This window comes from Parasteatoda tepidariorum, chromosome 4 (assembly GCF_982258835.1).
Source record: "Parasteatoda tepidariorum strain Cologne lab strain chromosome 4, Ptep-v5.0, whole genome shotgun sequence".
NCBI classification, from domain to species: domain Eukaryota; kingdom Metazoa; phylum Arthropoda; class Arachnida; order Araneae; family Theridiidae; genus Parasteatoda; species Parasteatoda tepidariorum.
In genome coordinates this window covers 55,047,844-55,066,328 of record NC_141758.1, presented here as the reverse complement: position 1 = coordinate 55,066,328, position 18,485 = coordinate 55,047,844, and the positions used below count along the sequence as shown (strand labels likewise).

The window sequence follows — 18,485 nt, the reverse complement described above, 5'->3', positions numbered from 1 at the left end:
ATTCAGTGCATTCAATCGCTTCCAGAAAGTGAGTGTGTTCAAAGCGTAATTGCTGGGTCTAAAGTAATCAATATGAAAGTTAAGTTTCGTTTTGCCTGTAGGAATATGTAATTTGTAAACAATGAAATTAATTTCACAAAATTTTACTCAGATTATTTTAAGAAGTTTCTGCAATTTCTATTAGGCTTCTTCTGGAAGAATAATAATACTTCTTTTGTAAACATAATTTGAAATTTTGTACTGTAGTACTAGAAATCGCTGCATAATTTTTGCCATGATATTTCGATATCCTAAACGAAGATTTCGCTATAAAATAGCAATTTTAATCGTTGGTATTGTTGTGGTATTTTATGTGGGCATCATTATTCTAAATTTGGTTTGTATTAAGATAATGAAATTTTGTTTGTATTGTTATTTCAGTTATTGTATTATTATTATCTGTTATTTTATACTCAATTACTGAACTAATCTATAATTCTTATTTATTTTGTGTGCTAAGAATATGATTCAGAGAATTCTCGTATGTCTTAATTAATAATCATAACAGCAATCGAACATCATTTGTTGTAGAAATTAATCATTTTTAACTTATTATATATTCAGTAAGTAAACTAATAATACCTGATTAATGTACTCAAAATATCTTAAGTAGTAAAGTATAATTTATATACTAAATTATAAGTATGAATCCATTTATTTATAGTAACTTTTTTTCATTTCTTTAACTTGTTGAATAAGCCAACAACTTTTTATTCTAAATTTTGGGAGTTTTTGGAAAATATTTTAGAGGGGAATTTAGCTATTGTTTGGGGATATTATGCTAATGCACAGGACTATTAAAGTTAGATTTCCAAAGATTTGTAAATAAAAGAGCCACTTGTAAGAATCACCTGAAATTTGAAGGGAAAACAGGAAAAGATATGACATAAAATCTAGTTCAAAATCTAAGTGAAAAAAAGTGCTTTTTTAAGTATAATTATCAGCTGGTATTGTTATTAGTTATCAGTTGTCACTTTCCAACAGCCTTGATGCTGGGATCTGAATTTAATCCATGCTGTGCCATTTACCTTGCTGTGACATCAGCATTAAAAATGTATCGTTCAGTGTATTAATCAAAAATTTTGCTGAATTTAAGTCACCTAGATGTTCATTGCATAACAGAATAATGACACTGCTGATACACTATGATATGAAGTTGAACATATGTTTCCTAACTTCAGTTTGTGGTAACAAATGGATCATTTCTTGAGAGAGTCTTACATTCCTTAAAACTCTTTTCATTCTCATTTCTTTGTGTGTGTTTGTTAATATGTGTACACAAAAACAATATTTTTTATGTGTCTTAGTTTATATGTTGTTAAATTTTTATAATTACTCTGTTATTCGTAAAATTACGATTAGTAATAGTATTTAGAAAAAAAAAAGTTTTTTTCCAGTCATTCGAGTAAAAAAAAAAGTATCCAATTTTAAAAAAGGTTTTGTACTTAAAATATATTGCAATATATTGTGAAATATAAGTAATTTGATGATTTATTGGAAAATTAAAAATTACGATATTTTCCAGCACATAAAGTGTTTCTATAAAGCGATTATTGAAAGAATATTTTGTTTAAATTTGATGATTATATTTTCTTTTTTATTTGAAGCTTAATAAACTGATATATATATTTATTTATTTAGGTTGAAGAAACAGAGGAAGATTTAACTTTTCATATTCAACAAGGTGATCATGTTTGTTCAAAAATTGTCTTTATATAATAAATTGAAAGAGTATGATCTTGCTTTCGAAAGGTTATGCTAAAAAATATATTTTCTTTTTTTTCTTTCACTTTTATTGTTACTGTATTATTTTTTAAATGTCTTGTTAATATTTGTTAAAGTTTATTTTTTATTGGCACTGTTTATTTATTTATTAATATAGTTTCTGTACTTTCAAGTTTAGTGTACGGAGATTTTTTAGAAAAATAACATATTTTTTTTGCTGCCTAACAAAAGACACCACAAATTAGACAAGATAAGGAAATTAATACATTCATATTGTCTGCCAATTTTTGAAAATATAATAAAATTGGAACTTGACTTAATGGGATATTTATAAACATATACCAATTTTTAGTTTTTTTCTCATTAAAATGAAATTGTACTGACAATCAAAATAATGTCTTGTTATTAAGGATAAGCTTTGAGCTCTTTTGGTATGTGGGAAAAAAACAACAGATTGACTGACTTAAATATCGAGCAAAGCTTTAATTTTAGACTAAGTTTACTATCTTGCTGAAAAGAATTTGCTAACTAAACAAATTAGCTTAAATATGTAAAAAATTATTTATCAAATGTTTCTAAAAATGCCCAATTTGACAGAATATCTTTCTAGATTATTAAAAATTAATGAGAAATTCTCACTTTTTGAATATTTTTTCTCCTAACAATGGAGTGTTGGAGTAACTTTCCAAATTTTAAAAAATTAGCAAAACTTTTCGCAGGATTTATGGTTTCTGGAACAAATTTTGTTTAGGGCTCTTTCCTTAAAACTCAAAAAATCTAATTTTTATATTTTAAATGCTTTTTCAATTTAATGACTTTTTTGCTTTTTTTTTAAACCAAAAAATAAAAGTTTGTTGGTTTATATATTTTTTAATGCATAATAAAAAGGGAAGGTTAACATACATACATATAATAAACCCTCATCTGCAATTAAAAACAAATTAAAAAGTATTTGACTTGAAATAAATTTACACTGCTCCGTCGACTGTCCTAGGCCTCAGAACAATTGTCTCTGTTATCTTCCTCTTAAGTACGGCATTTTATCGACATTTTACGTCATATTAACATTTTATGTGATTTTCATGACTTAACATTAAGGGTGCTGGCTAAATAGACACAAAAAGTGCACAAATGACTCATTTATGCAATGAGCTGCAACAGTTCTCTTGAAAGCTGTTATTCTATTTTACAAATTTTTTATTTTTACATTGTTTAAAGTTGAATATTTATTTATTTTTTTGTTAAGATAATTCACAAATCAATTTGAAAATGTTTTAGGTTAATTTGATTTTTTCAAATTGCTTTTACAAATTTTTAACAATGCATAATTTTTGAACTGCTGAAAAAATGTTGATATTTCATTTTTTTTATTAGACCCACCAAGCAGCAAAAGTTATCCTATCTTAATTTGGTGGACACCTTTTACTGGTGACAGTGGTTCTTACAAAAAATGTGGCAAACACTGGTGCTACTTTACAGACCAGAGAAAGTTTTCTTCTGATCCTCTTACCAAAGTAAAAAAGAAATTTTAACTATTCATATTTAAGTATATCTTACATATAATTTTATAATTGTGTATTAGTTAAACTGCATTTCAGTAATTTGTTTTTCATATGGACAGTTGTATTGGATCATTTTGTGATTTGCTTTATGACCCTCTATTAGAAGATATAAATTGTTCTCAATTAAAAACTTTTAAGTTCTTTTCTAATCCCTTTTTTGAAGTAAAATGTTTTGAAGCTTTCCTATTGATTTATGTTTTATTTTATATGTGTGTTTGTTAAATTGTTTTATGAAAAATTAAAAACCTTTCAAGTTCTTTTCTGATTCCTTTCCTGAAGTGAAATACAGTACACTCTCGATTATTCATGCGCGGATTATCCGGTTTGCGGTTTATCCGTGCTCCTTTCGGAGTCACAAAATTTTTTTTTAAAGAGAAACATTTGCAAGATTATCATGCATGTAAAATATATGTTGATATGAATAGAAATCTTGTCAAATCAGTCTCGCCATTTATTAACAGAATATGAATCTAATGTTTTTTATTGATAATAATCGCTGCAATAGTAAGTTATGAAGTTATAACACTTTTTGAAAGCAATATTTATTATTGGATGCAGTATATTAGCAGCATGGTCAAAGGTAAAATCGTCTACGTTATCACGATCGTGGAGAAAGATCATACCGCTTGATCTTCTTATATTGAAGAATTTGATAACAGTATTTTTGAACAAAGAAAAGTAATCGTAGGTTTAGAAATTCTTGATGAGGAAAATTTAAAAGATTCGTTTCAAAGTGATGTATGTGAGCTTGACCAGTATTTAACAGATGAGGAAATTGTTACTAACTGTGTTGTTAAATCAAATAGTGATGATAGTACTGATGCAGAAGATGTAATAAATGAGGGAAATGCAATTCCTGATTCTGTTGCTCTACAATCTGTGGAAACTTTATTAAATTGATTATATGGGAGAACAAGGATTTGATTACGGTGATGTTACTAATGTATGTAAAATATGTGTCAATATACGGCAAGAGATGAACAGACAGCGGAAGCAAAGACGCATTACACATTTTTTTAAGCAGTAAATGTTAAATTCCTAATTTGATGTTATACAGCATGCAAATGTAAATAATTTTTATATTTTTTGTACTGATGTTCATTTTTTCTTTAATAAAAAGGAGTTTTCGGATTATCCGTGTTTTTCGATTGTCCGTGCGACCTGTCCCGGTGATTAACCCGGATAATCGGGAGTGAACTGTACTTTGAAACTTTCCTATTTATTTATGTTTTGTTTTATATGTGTGTTAGTTAAATTATTTTATAGAAAATTAAATCCAGATTGAGAGTTATGTACAATTATTTTGGTCACAACTTGAATTATTATAAGACATAGGCTCTCATTTAATTAAAAATTTACACACTCTTTTATGATCCTTTAACTAAGGTTCAATTCTTAAAAATCAAGACCAGAATTGTTGAAATGTTTCAAGGTGAGGCTGTCAGACTTATTTTTTTAACATTAAAACGAGTCATTATAACGCTTTTTTTCTCTAAGACAATTAAAGAGACTTTTAACCTTGCATTTGCAGATTATTTATTCATTCCTTATATAAGCTATTAATCTACAATTGTGGTTTGAAGATGTATTTATTGTTTATTTAATTTTATTTATTTGTTGCTAGATGTCAATTTTTTTGTTGAAATTGATGTTCCTCAGAATTTATCTACACAAATATTCTAATTATAAATCTGTAGATAAAGAAATCAAATCACACATGTTATGTTACTTTTATTGACTGATAATTGTTGCACTACTTCTATGAAAAATTGTTGAATCAGAATTTTTTAAATTATTTAAGATAAGGTTGTTGGTTTTATTTTTTCTAGCATCAAAAAAGCCATTATAAAGGAAGGTTCAGGAATAGAGAAAGTTCATTAGTTGCTGAGAAAATAGGTTTTAAAATGGCTTGTTTCATCATTATAATATAATCTACTGCCTGAACTTAATTAGTTTTTTCATTGAATTTGATCAAATGTGGTTACTTTAAAAAAATTGTTTTCTCCATGTTTTTCAATAGAAAAACGGTAAACATTTTGTGCAAAGCCAAGTACCATATTTAGTCAAGTAGCATAACAGCATATTTCATAGTTAGCTAAGTGCATAATACATAAGGTGTTAACATAAATTTTTTTTTCATTTTATATTTGGCATTTTTAGAAACCTTTTTTAATTAAAAAAAAAAAATTCCTTATGTGTTTGTTTCAGGGATTTCTTTTCTATGGAAGTGATTTTAAACCAACTGATTTGCCACTCCCTAGAGACGCACATTATGATTGGGCGTTGCTACATGAAGAATCACCTAAAAATAATTTTCTGTTGTCAATGGAAAAAGTAAGTTAATATTTTGTGAGGTAACGCTGTTCCACTGTTCAACTACAGTTATAAAAAAAATAAATTAAAGCAATAATTAGAAAGGAATTTTGATAAAGTTTTACATAATGCAATGTATATATTGTGATCTACTTCATCTTAGGAAGTTACTCTTGCAAGAAGAATAGTAAACACTAATTAGAACAAGCACTGACTCGGTGAGTTGCAGCTCATAGGTAATGAACAGGCAGGAGTTATCTATCATTTTGAACTATGCAAGCATAGCGAGGAAATAAATAATCAGTTGGGAATTTACAATAAAATAACTTATAATCTGAACATCATAATGGAGAATGTGTTACACATAAACAGTAACACTATTCAGCATTTAAAAACAAGAGAAGTGAATCATGTTTAAATGAAGTATTTTATATTCATAAGTACATTTACATGTTAGAGGTATCTAAACTAATTTTTATGCACTCAATCCTAATCTCAAAGTGAATTACAGAGGATTTATCTGTCTAATAAATTATATATTAATAAATGAGGTCTGACAATTTACTAAGTTTCTGTCAAAATGCTAATATTAAAGATATAAAAATTGTAGGTTTATGATGACTTAACTACTGAACTTTTGCTATTTTGACAAATTTGTTTTATGGGAAACACATTTTTCTGCCATTTACGGAAGCAGTATTATGCAGAAAATAGAAAAATGAATTTTTATTAACAATACAGCGAAAATGAACATCAGTTTACTTTATTTCTTATAATCTTAATCTTTCATGCTTATTAAGCAAATGTGTGTTCTACAACCTGCTAAGTTATTTTCTTCTTTATACAAGAAAATATTTTCCTGCTATCGTTAGGAAACCTGCCATGCTACACACAACTTGTAGAAACCTGTGGTCAACAGAATGCCCATTTTTTTGCTACCCACTCTTTATTTTACTTTTTAGTCTTTTTTTTCTGCTATTTTAATATTAAATATGTGTGTTTATCTAATATATATAAGTGTATGTATAACAATGTTTGTATAATATGTATGTATAATATATATTGTATATAATATGTATGTATAATATATATTGTATATAATATGTATGTATAATATATATTGTATATAATATGTATGTATAATATATATTGTATATAATATGTATGTATAATATATAATTTTGCAAAAAACAGAGTATCGACTTTTACATGGAAGCGGACTATTGATAATTGTGAAATATCTACCCATTATAAACATTGAGATAGATATGAATTATTCTGTGTCAATTACTCTTTTCAAAAACTATTTTTAATATATTATATACAAATAATTTTGAATTTTCTTCAATTCTATTTTCTTTACAAATAACGATTTCTGTTCGAAATAATATTTTAAATTATGCTCAAAAAATTAAGGAGAATAAAAGTTAGGATAATTTATTAAAGAGTACATATATTTAAAAAAATATATTGTAATGAAAACGTTTAAGACATACCATAAAGCTACAAATTTAAAGATTCCAGATTATCCTTTGTATCGGATTCAATAACATTAGTTAGCAGTGTTGTCATACGGATCCTACTCTGTAATGAATTCTACATTCTACTTGATCAGCCTATCTCCTCTCAGAAAAAATCGTCTTCAACGGAATTCAAAACAGAATTTAAAGAATTCAAAATTTCACACTTTTTAAAAGATTGTACTTTAACATTTAAGCCCACATTTTACTATGCATTTAGTATAATTTGATTCAGGATGTTCTCTATGAATAATAATCGACTTATTGACAGTAGTTGACTTTCTCTCTCTACATCCAGAAATGTGTTGTTTCGTTACCAAAAATAGGGAGTAGACTTGTACTTAGACCTGTACACAGGGATATACGGTAGGTATAATGACAAACTCCCTATAAGGACAATCCCATCTGCTATTGTGATTTGTAGTTATAACGGACTTACTGTAGTAAAAAGATCATTTATATTTGGAATTAATGTAACAATATATTTTTTTATAGGTTCTGAGAATGTTCAACCATACAGCAACATTTCGTAGACATTCTGATCTTCCTCTTACGTTTCAATATTTGGAAGGTATAGATTCAATTGTGTCTAAGAAATACTTCATTCCAACTGCAGCAAAGAATGAGAAAGCAAAGCATTTAGCTCCCATTGTTTATTTGCACTCTGATTGCAATACACCATCTGAACGAGATTCATATGTAGAAGAGTTGGCTAAATATATTCCTGTAGATTCCTATGGGAAGTGTTTACAAAATAAACACCTGCCTCCTCAGTAAGTTTGGTGAACTTTCTAGTTTATTAATTGAAGAGTTTAAATTCAAAAGGATTTCAGTGATTAAAAAAAAATTTTGTGAGGAAGGAAACAATATTGGCCGTCCTTTAAAAAAATCTTTAAAACTGTACTTTTGAGTCAACAATTGTTTTATTTTACGAAACAAACTCTAAGATTATGAACATGATCACTTTTTTTAAAAATGTTTTTGTAAAAATCCAAGCATTTGAAGGAGAGATTTCTTTTTTGTCTCATTAACAGTAGGCTCCTATGCAGTAGCTTAAAGCCTACCTGGCTCCAAATCAATGGGTACCAACTTTTCTGTTAAGTAAAAGTGGTTGGTGTGAAACACAGATAACATTGCCATCATTATGTCATTAGTCATGAAATTGTGAAGCCTTATTCAATGACCCTCTTGGAGCTGATAGGAAACTGCTTTACTTTTTTTACAAATGTATACAGATAGATAGATATAGATAGAACAGTAGATACTTGGAGCTGCAGTGGCTTAGGGGAGGCAGCATTTGCCTCCAATTGAGGTTCCCAGGTTCAAATCCAAGCAATGGCTGGTTGATACGAATTTTACTCTTTGCACCGACCACCGTGGTGATGTAAAACATCCTCAGTGGTAGATGGAGCATGGGTTTGAATCCTCTTTTTTGTGTTTAAATCTCTACGTAATTCAAATTAGGGTGAGTTCCATTAAAAAAATCCTCCATGAAAGCCAGTTTCTCCCAATGCTTGATCCAGGAGTTCTCTTGTCTTCTGGCTTTGGTTTAAAATTACAAGGCTATGGAGTTGAATATTGATAGTCGTAAATTCATAATTGGAGCAGCTTTTCAATGTTGGTTATAATATAATGTAAAACAGTAGTAGCTTTATGGTACTTCTAAAATTTTTCCATTTTATTAATGTAATATGTTTTTCTCTCTTACAAAGCGAAAATTTCATATTGCTCCATTTAACTGCATATTTTTCTTTTTTCAATCATGAGAAATTGCCGTATAGCAACTTCTGAATATTCTCATGTTTATGTTAAGAAATATCAAGACTTACCTGCATTTCACTATCAAATTGTTATGATTGCTATCAGTTACACCTTTAGTGAAACTCTGGTATTAAATTACGCAAACAATGCCTTTAACTCTTTTACAACCCTACAGGCCTCTGATAAAAGAACTGTTTCTTTTTAAAAATGAATTTTTTATCACTTATTAACTCATAATTGGAGAGCTTAATAAAAGAAAAATTTTAAGCGATATTTTATTGATTTCGAAGGAAAAAACAGCAGTTTGGAAATTTAGCATAGAAAATTTAGGAAGCTATATCAAAAACTATTTTTCCTAATTTAAAAGTCTTATTTAATGATGCAATAAAATAAATTCCTGCATCTGAACCTGAAAAATTGAGTGTTTTTAAGTATCACTCAATACATTCTTTTTATAAGTTTGGCTGTTATAATATTATTTTATTGCATTTGTATCCAATCTGCAATAAAATATGTGAATTTTGTTGATGTAAAATGATCTTATTGCATATTCTATGCTTCCTTTTGTTGAGGAAGTAAGGTAAACTATTATTAAATTTTTAACGATGTTATCTTAACTTCTGTAACGATTTTATTAAAATTGAAGAAAGCATTTAAAAATTATTATTTGATTATTTACAAATAAATATTAAATTAAAGAAAAGGAAAATCTAATATAACAAAAATTATTTATTTGCTAAATGTTGCTAAACTGTAGAGTATTTTTACAGTGAAATCTGTAGGAAAGACTGCCTCTATGTTGCGACCATTTTTGGTAGACACAGAATTTTTTCCATAGACCTTTAAGAGAGACCATTAAAACCTCTTCTAGTGACTTGGCAAAATCTCTGAACCAAATGCAGAAAAGGTCAAATAAGGAAACACGAAAAAAATATCAAAATAAAAAATATTAACAGAACAAATAAGTAGATTCAAATGTGTTCAAAATATTTGTATGAGGTTTCTATTTAGAGATTTCTTTTTGATGACCCCTTATGTTGCCCTCATTGTTCCCTCATGTTGCAGTCAAAGTGCACTAAAGATGATGCAGTCAATGATTTATTTTTAGAGTTGAAAGTCAAGTTAAAAAAATTATTTTAGAAAAAACTAAGCCTCTCAAACAAACAAAACTCTTCTAATCTTTTAAAGCTAACTAATTTTTATGATATAAAAGTAAATGCAAACATAATTCTTCTTTATTTTATGTAGTTCTATCATTCACAATTGTAAAATTTGTTTTTACACAAAATTATATCAGTAGAGATCATTTCTATTGACGCTAAATTTTATCCATTGATCTGGTTTTCATGACGCCAACAGAAGAGGCATTTCCGCACCAAGAAAATGGCACTGACTAAAATTAAAATAGTTAGCGAAAAATCATGTACCTTCAATAACATTTTGAAGTCAATGGAGGTAACCTCTAAGATCGACCAACCTCTATTAACGACCGTTTTACTGTGGAGCCTAGAGTGGTTGCGCCAGAGAGGTTTCAATGTATCATTATTAAGTATTTGCCCTTGTTAATGCCTTGATAAGACAAACCTTCTTCGCTCCCTGGCAGCGCAGTTTGGTAATGAAAGCTGTTCAAATTATGCATCTGAATATTTTAAATAACGTAAATTATGTAATTTTTGCAGTAATTTTCAAAACGAACAACGTTAATTTTTTTAATAGCTTTTATTCAAATAATATGTATTTAAATGTTTTTTTTGTTTCTTATATTTTTAATTAGTTATTCAAAATTATTTATTTTAGTCTTTCAGATTCTATGACATCTATGGTTTCAGACGACTTGTTTGAAATATTGGCTCAGTATAAGTTCCATCTTGCAATTGAAAATGCTGTTTGTGATGATTATATTACGGAGAAATTATGGCGACCTCTGACAGTTGGATCAGTTCCTATTTATTTTGGATCTCCGGTGATTGAAGTAATTTATTTACTACTTAAATAAATGTAAAAACTTTATGTATTATTTTTTCTGTGTTTGGTTGCGTAAGCTAACACATGTTTATCTTTAAATTCGCTTTTTTATTACTAGTTTTAATTTTATTTGAGTTTATTAAAGTTAAAAATCTGAATTTTATAACGAAATGTGGTAGTTAAAAATTGAGATGTAATATCGTCAATTTATTAAGTAATGAAGCATGCAACGCATCAATATCAAAAACGTGAATTGTAAAATATATTTTAACTTATTTTAGAATAGAACAAGATTGTTTTTTTTTTTATTTTTAGAAAATGTTGAAATTGGTTGCAGATATATTTTAAATGTGGATTAATAAATGAATATTGTTTCAAGTTAAGAAAAGACCATTGCGGTATAGGATTTAAATAATCATCCGCTACTGCTTATAGTTCCATTTTATTTAGTTATCAAATTATATAAATATGCTTTCATAACAATGTAATATATTTTAAAAGATAAATTCCCCAGACAGTAGTTTAATTCGTGCTATCTTTAACGATATATATAATGGAATTCAGGGCTTGAAAAATCGCCCATCCTCGGCGATCAAAAATTCCCCGCGGACAACGGATTTCGCGAATTCGACATCCGGGCCATTTTCGCTTTAATGTTGGTGATAGATTTTCATTTTTTGTTATCTTACAAGAGTCTACGCCTCACTTCTAAAATGACCCTCTAATCTAGAAACACAGCAACATACTGAGCATGGTGGAATTGATGTTTTCTCTGTCTGGGAGTACTGCAGCGGTAGAAAGGGACTTTTCAGCAATGAACTTACAAAAAAACACATTACGTACTGGTTTTAAACAAGAAGCGTTAAACGCAATTATGAACATCTACCTAAATGGAAAACGACTTTTAGATTTCTGTGCAGAAACCTCTGTGAATCATTGGTGTGATTGTGGAACTGGCAAACATCATATTTGATTCATTTCAAAAACGCAGTACCCTCGGATGAATTGACATTCCAGATAACTTGACCTTTGTCATTTAAATTATTTCATGAAGGAAATTAATTATTTCATAAAAGAAATACTACCTAGGTTACTATTAGTAACCTAGTATTTCTTTTATTACTGTATAATGTAATCCTAGTAACTACCAATTCATTGTGCAATTTATATAAATGTTTGTAATAAATAGGAGAAAATTATATTTTTATTTATTTAGAAGCTACGGGTTAGTTTCAAAGGAGGACGGGTACATTGTTGGACAAGCCGTCCTCGGGGATGGGTAAAATTTCTGAGTTTTTTTGAGCCCTGATGGAATTATTAAAAAAACAAATAGTTTCGTTGTCTTACTCTAATCCTACACTTGGCAACATATTTCAATAATTAAAGGGAATATTTGTTCTTGAAAAATAAACAATTATATGACATTGCAAGAGCATTAGATTTGATTAGACCACTAAAAATGTGGATATGCTATTATGATTTTTAGATATAATTTTATTAATTCTTATTAACATTACAGTTATTTTTTTGCACTAAGTTTTATTTTCCTCATTTCACCCAATTTAAGAAAGCAAGCAAAAGTAAAGCTGTCCAATGTCATTTCAAGAGTTGGCGATATCGATATACGTTCGCGCAGGGAGCTTAGCCTCCATTAGATGCAAACAGCCTCTCCATAAGGATAATGGTTTTTTATAACTTGCAACAGAGTATAATCTTTAAAGTTTTAACATTATATGGTTTCCCATGATGAATATTGTGGATTCAATTACCTTTTGCGTTGAATATCTTATACCAGCCACAGCTGGGATTTGAACCTTTTTCACTTCATTGGGAGGCATCCCTCGAACCACCACGCCTCTAAATGTGTTATCTTATATATAAAAACACACAATTTTAAAATCCTTTCTTTGTAGTTAATAAGTTTATTAATATTTTTAGGATTGGCTACCTAATCCAAATTCTGCAATATTACTGAAGAATTTTAAAAATCCCAAAGAGCTGGCGAATTATTTGTTGTTTTTGCACAAAAATGATACTGCTTATGATCAACATCTTGAACATAAGACAAAAGGATTAGTGTCAAATAACAAACTCACTGAAGCTCTGTCTCTTAGAGAGTGGGGTATAAATAATGATCCAAAAAGGAAAAACTTTATTGATTGTTTTGAATGTATGGTTTGCAAAAGAGTTGCTGCAAATTTCCAACGTGAGCAAAATGGTTTGCCTCCTTTAAGTTATGAAGCCACTTTTGAACATTACGGCTGCCCAAAGCCAGTTCCACCTTTTACACTAAAGTCAGACACTGATGGTTGGTGGCCAGAGCTATATAACAAAGCTGTTTATGAAGCAAATGCTTTAGAAAATCTTATATCAAAAGGCGCCAATTTTTCATCTACTGATTTTTATCAAGAAGTAATCAAATTACTTGAAAATTCTGGTGTGAGGTAATAAAATGTTTTTGATTTTTAGATTTTTTTTCCCTACTGTTGTCTATATGTGCATTTTGTATTGTGAGACATTAGTATCTTGAATTTAAATATATTGTTTTTGACTTTAAATGCTTAGCGTTTTTGATTTGCTTTATGTTTGTGACTTTTAGTACTTTCTAGTCTTTGAGTACTTTATAATTCTTGACTTAAAGTGCTATGTAACTTTGTATTTAAATATTATTTTCTTACACTGTCTGTATTATATAAATTTTACTTTCTTATACTGTATTTAAATATTATTTGATGCAGTATATTTTATTGTATTATTACTGTGCCAATTTTTCAAGTTTATTTGATTAAATCAAAATGTGTTATTGAACAAAAAAGTCATTTTCAAACTAAATATGAGTGAAAATATTTCACTTTAATAAATATGTGATATAAATGAAATTTCAAATTTTGTGATTCTATTCGTAATTACCTTACTCTATCTTATTCTAGACTTCATAATTTTTGATTATGAATACTCTAAATAAGTTTCACTGTGCTATTTGTCTTAACGGTTTTGTGTAAACTATGCAGTTATTTGTTGTGTTAGATTTACATTGTGCCAATGTTTTTTTTTTTTTTTTTAAATTGTAATTAGATCAAAAATGTGGTAATGAAATATACAACTGTTTTAAAAACTACATAAAGGAAATTAATGCATCTTAATTCGTTAATAGTTACATGAATTATCATTTCAATTATTTTCCCAACAAAAAATGTCTTGTATTTAATTGATGTTAGTATGTATGATCTATTTTAGAGCACTAATGCTTATATAAATGTTATATGCTTTGTAAATGCAAAGAAAATTATAACTTATTCACCTTAGTTCTCTTGTACATATAGTAATTTTGTATAACTGTATAATTATGTTGTTGTTGTTGCTTATGCTATTGATCTGACTTATGAACAAAAAGGGGATCTGACGTAAGATTCACCCCAGAAAGTCCAAATTTATAATAATAAAATCTATATAAATATATATTTTATTATTTCTTATAATAAAATTCATAGTAATATAAATATTATATATATTTAGTTTACAATTTAATAATTATTATTTAATTTCAAAATTGTCCAAGTTTTTTTATTGGTAATAATAAAATTAAGTATTAAAATTATTAGGATCGATATTTATTATTATACATAATTAATACATAATAATAAAATTATGTATTATATATTGAAGCTTCAAATATTCAATTTTTTTGAAGCTACATTTAAATATAATTGCAAGTTTTTTTTTAGCTTTCTAAAAAAATGTTGTATTTTGTGAAAATTTTGATATTATTATGTAATTTAAATTAGATGTATTTAATTGTAACATCTATTCTTAGAGTTAAATTTAATCATAAAATTGTAATGAGATAGGGCAATTTATACCACTCTACACTTAAATTTGCTCTAGCTGTAAATATTTTGTTATTGTGATTTTTTTTTTTATCTTTTGAAAATTTTTTTGGGTTTTCTGAAAACTTTTATTACTGTTATGTGATTTAAATTAGTCGCATTTATACTTAGTATTAAGTTTAATAATTAATATGTAAAGATATGGTACGATTTATGCTAGTTAAAGTTTATTATTGTTATTTTTTAAAAATCTTTAACTTTCATTTGATATTGCCACTTTAAGCATTAAAGTGATATTTAAGTGAGTTTTAATTCTTAACTTTCAATTTTTCATAGTATAACCATAAAACTGAATGCTTATTAAGAATGTGTAACTATAGTATTAAATTTATTTCTGTTTGTAATGATTTCTCTTACTAAAAACTCATTCAAGTCAATAATAGTTTACTCTAAAAAGCTATGCTGTGAAGTGTAGTCGAAGACAGTTTTGAAGGAGTCTGAATCAGAAAATTATGCTCCATTTCGATTCAAGTTTAATCTTTCAGGTTTAAAAAAGATATAAACCTTGGATCTGATGGTTATGTATGTAGAAATCTCTGATCTGATGGTAATATGCACAATTATGTGCTGAAAATATTACCTAAATGAATATTATGATAATTGTTGAAATTATTAATTATCTCACACTAAATTCTCAGATTCTATTTGAATTTTTTTTAAATATTCAATAAAAAATTAGTTCTTCTTGAATATTTACTAAAGAACCTTTTTGTTAGATTATGTTTACGCTTGTGCAGGTTTAGGTAACTATTATCTAGCCCTTTTCCTCCAATAGTTTTTTGACGCTTTAAAAATTTAACCAAATATGTTTGTTAAAATTCATATCTTCTGCAACATTGATTTAAAAAAATAAATAATAAAAAAAAAATATATATACTTTAAGTGTATTTAATTAAAGCCATATTCTTCAGTTATTTGTAATATATTATTAATTATATTATAAATTATTATATTATTAATTTTCAGACAATTATTAATTATTAATAATCAGACTTTTATAAATATATTATTATAAGACATTTTACAGAAATGAAATACTGAAATATCGCAAATTTACATGTGTTTTGTGTTGTTTTTGTGATGTATATCATCTAGTAACACTGTAGGATTTTCTTTTTAATAACTTGTTATGACAAAATTACTCTTTAAAATTATATTAAGAATCTATAAGATTTATTTCTGACTATTGTTATAATTGATGCTCAGACAGATTGTTATAATTGATAAAAACTTTATGACATAGTGCACACTACTTTTCATGTTTGGCAATCAATTCTGCTTAATTTGATCCAGCAAAAAAAAAAAAAAAAATCTAGGATTAATTTTGTTTTATGTTCTGTGCTTTGTGACTTTATAATTAATCGTCATACAAATTAATCTTCCAATAATTTCTTTTTTAATTTCTTAACAGTTTATACTATTCTATGAAATTTGTGCCTTGCAAAAGCATATTTTATATTAGTTCTAAAAAAAAATCAATCTTTTTGTTTGCTCATATTAGCTCACATAATTTAAAATATATAAACTTATATTTTATGATGTTATAATTTTTACGCATGACTTCAGGCTAATATTTCAACTACATTTGTTTTATTATCTCAGATTATTTTTTCAATAGATAAATTTGTAATTTTATATAAAGTGCATATGTGTTTTAAAGCTAAACCAATTAATTTTGACTTTATTTTATATTATCTTTTATTTTAGTACATAAAAGATAATATAGAATAATAAAGAAAAGATAATATAGATAATATAGAAAAGATAATATAGATAATATAGAATAATATATAAAAGATAATAAAGAATAGCTATTCTTTAGCTTTGCAAAACACAAAGTTAAAAAATAGCTATTCATTTTATAAAATCTTTTTTATTTCTCATTGCTAAAAATCATTTTAAAATTTATTATTAAATCTTAAAAATATCTATATATTGCTTGTTATGTGTTACCGAATGCACAGGGTATACAAATATTTTATATAAAATATTTTTTAAACATTATGGCTTCTGATATTTCTTTCATTTTTATTGGCCTTGCATTAATAATTAAATGTGTATATTTGAAAAATATACTTTTTTTTAAATTTTAGTTTTTTTACTCTAATGTATTATTTTCAATGCACAGCATATTTTTATAGCAGGAAATGTGAGTTATTTAAATTTATATTTGAAATAGCATGTTTTTATTTAAAGATCTGAATAAATGTTATTTATTTTTATTAAATATGTATAATTGTAAAAGTCTTATTTGTTTAAAATGATTTTTAATTACAAAAACATTTGATTATGTTTGTGGAAAAAGTGCAATATTTATTCAAAATCGCTCAACTTACACATTACTATTTTTTTTATAAAGTTTTTCTTAAAACTTCTGCCAAAATTTTTCAGATTCTACAAAATGTTTTTAATTAGTATAAAAATGGTTATTTAGCATTTAAAGATGACTGTTTACCATAAAATGTTATTGGTATTCAAGTAGTAATACAATTTCTATTATTATTAATTGAATACTAGCCACATCGTCCTATTTTAAAGGAGAATTGTTTGTAAATAAAAAAAATATTAGAAATTAGTTATCGTTTTACAAATAGTATTCAATTAATAATATATTATTCAATTAATAATATATTATTCAATTAATAATGTATTATTAATTGAATGCTAACCAAATTATCCAATTTTAAAGGGGAATTATTTGTAAATAAAAAAAAATCTTAGAAATTAGTTATCATCTTGCAAATATCGTTTGGTGAAAACTAAGAAATTGTTATATTAGTATAATATTATTTTATTTTAATGTTTTGAGATAGTTTAATTGTTTTAGATTTATAGTTCATTTATTAAATTCTATACTAATTATTAAGTGTTATTTAATCTAGTAAATATTAAATGTGTTTGATCTTATTCACGCTTGTCATTGATGTATTTTTATTATTATTTTTTTGAAATACGTTATTTTAAAATGCATTGTAAATTAAATAATTTATTTAAGAAATCATTTGTAGTATGGGCTTTCGCTTTAAAGAAGATAGCACAATTTGCAAACAAGACTAAAGTTTCTACTATAAAAATTTTCAAGAAATTTTTCATTTCCAATATAAATTAAATTTTTTTTTAATATTATCTTTGAATAACTTTTCAATTAGGAAATTTGAGAATTTTTTCTTAAAAAGTTGAAGTCAATGTTAATAAAAAAGGCATGAACCAACCAATGAGGCATGAACCTAGTCAATGTTGCACAATCTCATACTGCAAATAATTTCTTAAATGAATTATTACATTTACGTATGCATTTTAAAATAATATATATATATTTTAAATAAGTCATATAAAATATATCAATGTCTTATTTTGTCTTACCCTGTATACATTTGGAATAAGCCTGGGCTAATTTTATATGACATTGTTTTTAATTGGGCTCTTTTTATTTTACTTCTGAGCTTCATAACTGCATTTATTTTGTTTATGTAACTTTTATTTACTGTAGAGAATGTTTATTAAAAGAATGTTTATATGCAAAAGAAACTACACCAATAATATGCTGTTGAAATTTTGAAGAAAGCTCTTAAACCTGCTCTTTTGTAGATATTGTTGTAGATTAGTTAGTATCATGTATTGTTCAATATTTGATTAATAATACTTCATTGTGTGAAATTTCTTTTATTGACTACTTTAAATATAATACAATGTTTGATAAATAAGGAAAAGGT

At 26.4% G+C, this 18,485-nt stretch overlaps 1 protein-coding gene across 1 annotated transcript; it reads left to right on the top strand.

Moving 5' to 3' along the window:
* Nucleotides 1-54: 54 nt before the first annotated feature.
* FucTB (alpha-(1,3)-fucosyltransferase 10) lies at nucleotides 55-13,700 on the top strand. Its single transcript, XM_016056526.3, has 7 exons — nucleotides 55-376; nucleotides 1,681-1,723; nucleotides 3,139-3,278; nucleotides 5,535-5,660; nucleotides 7,655-7,932; nucleotides 10,718-10,892; nucleotides 12,824-13,700. Exons 1-7 carry the CDS (start codon nucleotides 275-277, stop codon nucleotides 13,331-13,333), a joined length of 1,374 nt encoding a protein of 457 aa, XP_015912012.1. The 5' UTR covers nucleotides 55-274; the 3' UTR covers nucleotides 13,334-13,700.
* Nucleotides 13,701-18,485: the final 4,785 nt, after the last annotated feature.

Bases quoted from the DNA above. Each gene is read 5' to 3' on its own strand.
- FucTB (XM_016056526.3), top strand. From the start codon at position 275: ATGATATTTCGATATCCTAAACGAAGATTTCGCTATAAAATAGCAATT. The intron at 3,279-5,534 runs GTAAAAAAGAAA...TGTTTGTTTCAG, and splicing joins CTTCTGATCCTCTTACCAAA to GGATTTCTTTTCTATGGAAG. The intron at 10,893-12,823 runs GTAATTTATTTA...TAATATTTTTAG, and splicing joins TTGGATCTCCGGTGATTGAA to GATTGGCTACCTAATCCAAA.